Below are 6,573 nucleotides of genomic sequence, written 5' to 3'. Positions count from 1 at the left end.
TTGGCTACTTTACATTGCACTGCGAATCGCAGTGGTTCCGGGCACCTGTAAACGTTTGCGTGATGAGGGAGGCATGTGAGCTACCATAAAAAAAAAATATATAACTCAAGACATTTAATGCGAGTGGACACGCTGAAGGAGTCCCAGTCAGCACCAAGATGATGTGAACGTGAAATTTCGTGCAGGCCGCTCACCGCATCTCATCCGCCCATCCCTTCCTGCCAGCTGCCACTTGCAGTAGTGATGATGCTGCTCCCTGGTGTGTAGAGGAGGAGAGAGAGCGTGTCCGCTGCCCAATGACAGCGCAGGATGCTGAGAGAGGCTGCTGGGGTGAATGGAGGCGACAAGATGCCGTCTAGAACGGCGAAGGAGCGGAATTAACATCGATAAAGGTACATTTGTGTATTTTATTTTACACCGAGCCTATCCGCTTTTCATTGTAGAAGTAACAGCGCTTCAAATGCGCGAAGTGTCCTTTCGTGTTTTTTTTGGTTTTTTTTGAACGTTTTGTGAGCGACATGCCGGACAAAAAGCAAAGGCTGTGTGCGTTTAAAAAAAAAAAAACCTTCTCCTTCCGTGGTCGTTGATTGCATAGAGACAGCCACTCAGTGCTCGCTTAATACCTGAGAATTTGCATTTTAAAGCCGTGTTGAGACCATAGAGCAGCGCCGTATTTCAAAGTAAAGGTATCAGTCGGCTTCCCTACGGAGGGTTAGACTAATATTTCATTGGTGTATTCAGGTGCACGACGCACACCACGCTGGAGGCATCGAAAATGTAGGCCCAATGAGCTGTCAATTGGTCGGTCGTGCCTTCCTATGCTGCATCAAATGTAACTAGCTCACACATCAGACAGCAGAAATGAAGAGATATGCTATATTTGAATTGAAAACAGGGACCTGGATGTAATTAAGACAACCCCATATTCGGTGTTTCACATCTTTCCAGAGAAATCTTCCTTTTAGGAGCTATTTCTAGCATAAGCAGGACCATCGTTAGACACTGGAATCCGGTGGATGGGTGAACGGGCCATTTGGAGTGGCACATTTACATTTGCTCATCCAATCAAGCAAGCATTGAAGTCAGTGGGAGACATGGGGGCGTTAAAGGCTCTGTAGTAGAATACCTGATGAGGAGGCTGCATGTGTTGCACTTGCTCAAATAGCTTTGCACCGAACTGAACCGGTTGGTCGGCTTCTTCTTTCACATGAATTATCAACTATTATCAACCCATATTACAGGCTATTTATAGAAAATATCCTTCTTTGTCTGCCACTGACATGCGCTCTAACCTGAAAAGCACATTACCACAGCCAAAGATCCGTAGGCTGGAGTTTTAACTCATTCTCCGCAGTTTTATTTGAGTAAGAACATAATAATGGCTTTCAAAATGTCACGGTTGCCTGATAGGAAACAGTCTCCCTGACCTCACGGATAGCATCGCCTGTGGTGAAATCTTTATTTCAGAACATCTTTATCCTCTTCTCTGTTTCTGCACCACTGCTCTCTGAATTGCCTGTGATAATTTCGTCAGTGGCCTATACTGCCATTTGCTGACAGGTTTTCTATCTGGTAATTATTGCTTGATAACACCTGAGCTGCATAATTTATGTTGCAATAACCCACAGCAGAACCTCCAGGTGTGTTTGTGATAACCATTTGTGTCATTATGGTTAACTTTGCTTTAAAAAAATAAAAATAAAAAAAAAAAACATAAGGAAAATCACTGCATATTTTCATAGACTTTGGGTGGAGTGAAGGGTTGCAGTTGGCATCTCTGGTGGCCCATCAATATTATCACAGTTTCTGCAATAATATGATACTCTGGTATTACACTTTGGTCATTTCCCTGCATTCTTAGCTATATTTTTGGTGCTCTGGATGTGGCTGATTCAGGGGTAAAGTCTTCCAATGTAGATAAGAAGATTTACTTCAGAACAGGCTTAGAATAAAAGTAGAAAGTATTGAGTAATCTTATACAGGCTTCTATGAGACATAAATTAGTGTAAAACATGACTTTCAGGGATTTGGAGATGTTGTCATTCATATTTTCTTTTATAGATGTCAACTGTACTTGTGCTGGAAGGATTAGTCAGTCATCTCAAATGAAAGGGCGGAAATATTGAAAATAGCTTAATCATTTAAGTCATTTATCAAACAAAAACACCAAATGTTGCTTGATTTCAGCTGGTAAACTAAAAGTGTTTGGTCTGTTTTATATTGCTGTAAATTGAAATGTGAATTGGGTGTCAACGTTTAAAACAAAAGGCCTTACTTCAATGGGTGGGGCACTTTTCTCTATATGGCATTTGATGGGGTGAATAGTTAATTGATTAATCAAAAAGAATCTAAAAATAATTATAATTTTTAACTGCCGTACACTGAGTTCTTTGATCAAACAATATACGTTTTCCCATTTCAATTCTCCACAACATGCAATCATTCAGTTAAAACTATAACTGTGGGACAGCCATGTGCATATCACTTCGAACTGACAGGCCGTACCATACTTTATGATTGCCCTGCAGCACAGCATGATTTTGTTGAAACAGTGAAAGGGAGGTTTACTTTAGAGGCTGTCTTCTGTCGTGTTAAGCATTTCTAACAGGCAGTGTTTGCGTCAGCCTTGGTCAAGTTTTCCTCTAAAAATACAAGAATGTGGAAAATATTTTGGATAATATTTGCCTTTGTTAGACAGCTGGCAGTATGGAATTGCGGAGGAGTGAAGGGGAGGACACGTGACTAAGATGCCCAGGAATTAAAGTAGGCACATCCCGGATCACTGGCACACCAGCATGGCATGATTTTTCAAACTTTTCCCCACGTCACACTCCATAATTTTCCTGTAATTCACAATCACAACGTAATCCAATCATAGTGGAAGCTGAACAGCACAGAACATGTCAGCTTTAATAAGGGGCTGGCAGACACATTTTTACAAATACATTTTCAGGCGAATTTAAGGCAACTTAAAGAGGCACAAATGTCATAGAGAGTCACTGTCTGAATCACTGCAGAATCTGTGATGACAGAAAAAGTCTGAGAAAAGATGACAACATATACCAAACTCAAGTAAAACCTGAATACAGAGAAACAGTCATTATCAGTAGATCTTAACTAACACGGACTCAAAGATGCTTCACAGGATATTTTGCTTGACACTACAAACGCAGTGAAGCCTCAGTCTTGACCACTGACTTGATTTATCATCACTAAAAGTGTCACAAAAAAAATAAACATTGAGACCCATCAAACTATATGCAACAGGACAACTGTAATTTATCAAAAGATGTTTTTGTTGCTCGGTCTGCGCAGTCCTTTGCTGAATGCTATTTCTTCTCCTAAAACATTCTCCAACCAGACTTCACAGTCCTGCTGTAGCAAGCCAACCACTGAAGATAACAGCAGCAGTGCTTGTTGTTGCCTATGTCTGAATATTTAAACATTTGAATTTAATTTGCCAGTTGAGAAAAAAAAAGTAGTCATTTTGCACTGTTTAAAGGCAATGAACAAAATATCTGAAGACATACACTGTCCAAGCCTTTAGACAGATTCTGTTTGATTTGTTCTGCCATTTTATACGTGTACAGTCCCATCTCTGTTCTAGACACCTGTTACTTATTATAACTATAGAGATGACACTGTCTGTTTTGACCTCCTCTGCCAGGCTGCAGTGTTTTCCCATAGATGATGCTTCAGTGAGTACAGTTGAGGGTTCCTGTCATCCAAAATCTCACTGGAGTTCATATACTGAAGAGGCCTGTTGACACGTGTGTCTATGCCAGGAATTATTTCATTTGTCCCTCAACGTAAAATAAAATAAAATGCATTTTATTTAAAACTTTACATAATTGGCAAGATAAACCCTGAAGCATTGAGGAAGGCCCCTTAAGTCACTTTGGCATTGCTGCAATACACACCATCTGCACTTGGCCACAATTGTTTTTACAGACCTTTTAGTAACTCACACTGTCCTAATGTCAGACGACTGAGGTGCTTTATCTGTGTTAGCCCAGGCATGGCTACCATGGCAACTGGGTCTAAGTAACAAGTGTCATAAGAGGAGAAGTACCATGGTTCGCTTTGATGAAGAGTCCATTTTTTTACTCACAGACAGTTCAATTTTATTCATCACTAGAACGCCTGTGATATTACCAGGCTCAGCTAGTGTCTTCACTATTTGTTGTTTGACAGCTTTCTGTATTTGACCTAAAATAATCTGGCATGGTGTAATAATGACGTTATCGGTCCCCTCAAGTTTAAATAAATCATTGACTGTGATATATCTTGTGATATATTTAAGCCACAGATGGCATGAAATGGCACAGCCATTATTACATTATTAAAAATTAACTCGCTCATATCCTTTCCTCCTTGTTACCCACTGGATTGGCTTTATTTAAAACCTGTGATTTATTGCAATTTTAGTTCAAATTGAAGCTGAAAAAAATAATTAGGTCTCACACTATGGCATGTATCTTATGATATTTAGCTTATCACCCTTTTTTAAGGAACTATAAGAAATATATTTTTTAGGTATTCTTTTTCTTGAAGTGTTCAAACAATAATAAATATTATGATAACAGTCAAAGATATGCCAGGTCCAGAATGCTTCACTGTCACAAAGTCAATTGTGTGTTAAATTATGAGACAATAGAGAGCTGCAGAGGTTTCACTTTATTTCATATGCCATCATGTTAGATGTGTTTCATAATTGGTTGTCATCACTTTGATCTCCAGATATTTTATTGATTGCAATGTTGGTGCAACGTGATGCTCTTTATTGATGTACTGTGGTGATCTTCACACTATTAGCAGCACACCCTGCTGTGTTTCTGTGTATACTGTATATGGAATATGTTAAAGAAAACAAATTCACAAACCCATTTTCCGAACAACGCTTTTTTTTCTCCCAGGATCAAGAGCTGATCAGCAAGGGATCAAGCTCTAATAAAATGTTTATTTTGTCTGCACTGTAACTCATCACTGGGTGCACAGAATATGTGCTTGAACAAAAAGCAATACTAATAACAGCTAATTAAAAACACTGGCATTTGAATGATTAAACCTCAGGCTGTATGTTTCTGCAGATTATTTTAAAAAATAACTAATTCATTAAAACCTAATTCACTTTCCATGGATATCATCAATCAGAGCTGACAAATGTGAGATAAGATATACTATTGCTCTTGTGTTTAATTTGTGTGTTATTTATCTTTATACAGTGAGGTTGTAAAGCTGTCTTTCTGACTGTATTTTCAGCATTAATGGGATTGACTGTAGACAAGTGTTGGCCAGTAGTAAATCCAGGATGATGCTGGGAAATTCCTGTGGGCCATTTGAGATTGGAACCAAATAAATTAGGACAGTTGGCTGCTGACATTGAGTATTACATTCTTAAAGCTAACAGAAGAATTTCTTTTTTTTCATGCACAGTGTAATATCTAGCAGGCCATATCTGTTTGTTTTCCTCAGCTTAATTTCTGAGTGGAAAGTACTGTTTATTTCCTTAAAGTGTTTTGGCAGTGTTTTATTGTGCCTCTCATCTGACACATGCAAATAGTTGTTATTCATCTTCTTCTCTCCTGTTTCCTCAGATCTGACTTTGATATGCTCCACCTATTCAGACATGAAATAATCACTAATGTGTGGTTCTAAGAGTCAGAGCAGTCTCAGTTCAGCACGCCCCTGTTAAGGATCCTCTGGTGGCCCCCCCGCCGAAACGCAGGACATGTACGGCAGTGCCAGAGCTGTAGGCCATGTAGAGAGCAGCCCCGTACGGTCCCCGCGCCTGCCAAGGTCCCCCAGACTGGGCCATCGAAGGGCGCACAGCGGGAGCGGGGGTGGTGGAGGGGGCAAGACGCTCTCCATGGAGAACATCCAGTCCCTCAACGCTGCCTATGCTACTTCGGGGCCCATGTACCTCAGTGACCACGAGGGCGTGGGCTCCACTGCCACCTACCCAAAAGGCACTATGACTCTGGGTCGCGCCACCAGCCGGGCCATGTACGGGGGCCGCGTCACAGCCATGGGCAGCAGTCCCAATATTGCTTCAGTGGGGCTGCCTCATGCTGACCTTCTGTCTTACAGTGACCTGGGCTCCCTCTCCATGCTGCACTCCCACCACCACCAGGGGGTGCCCTCCGCTCTGCTGAGGCAGGCGGTGCGAAGCAGTGGGGGGGAGTTGCTGGAGATGCAGGCCCAGCTCAGGGAGATGCAGAGGGAGAATGAGATGCTACGGCGGGAGCTTGACCTGAAGGATAGTAAGTTGGGATCTTCCACAAACAGCATCAAGAGTTTCTGGAGTCCCGAACTGAAGAAGGAGAGGATAATGAGGAAAGAAGAGGCGGCTCGTACATCAATCCTTAAAGAACAGATGAGAGTCACTCATGAGGAGAACCAGGTGAGGCCAGTCCTCGAAAGCTGTCATAATCCACTCATTACTGCAGTGAATTTCAGTTGCTGCTTGTCTGTTGTCTTTCTAGTTTTTTTTCAAGTGCTGTCCTTTTTGATCTGTGTCTCGGTTTTTACCATACTCTTCTCTGCAATAGACCACAGTCATCCTCAGTCCAA

At 41.4% G+C, this 6,573-nt stretch overlaps 1 protein-coding gene across 5 annotated transcripts in view; it reads left to right on the top strand.

Annotated features, from left to right (window-relative positions):
* Positions 1-253: 253 nt before the first annotated feature.
* The window catches only part of erc2 (ELKS/RAB6-interacting/CAST family member 2), a 41,790-nt gene continuing 35,470 nt past the window's right edge, over positions 254-6,573 (top strand). For 3 of the 5 annotated variants that reach the window (XM_069143566.1, XM_069143574.1, XM_069143557.1), the window contains exons 1-2: positions 255-392; positions 5,598-6,403. In XM_069143566.1, coding sequence (XP_068999667.1) covers positions 5,732-6,403 — 672 coding nt within the window. In that variant the 5' untranslated portion in view covers positions 255-392; positions 5,598-5,731. Of the gene's footprint in view, positions 393-2,698; positions 2,764-5,597; positions 6,404-6,573 lie in introns of all 5 variants that reach the window. The other 2 variants (XM_069143549.1, XM_069143544.1) reach the window with 2 other exon arrangements.

The sequence above is a fragment of the Embiotoca jacksoni genome, unplaced genomic scaffold, assembly GCF_022577435.1.
Source record: "Embiotoca jacksoni isolate LCO1_2020_lvr unplaced genomic scaffold, fEmbJac1.0.p SCAF_1, whole genome shotgun sequence".
Taxonomy (NCBI): domain Eukaryota; kingdom Metazoa; phylum Chordata; class Actinopteri; family Embiotocidae; genus Embiotoca; species Embiotoca jacksoni.
The sequence above is the reverse complement of the archived record's forward strand: the minus strand, read 5'-3'. Positions and strand labels throughout refer to the sequence as shown.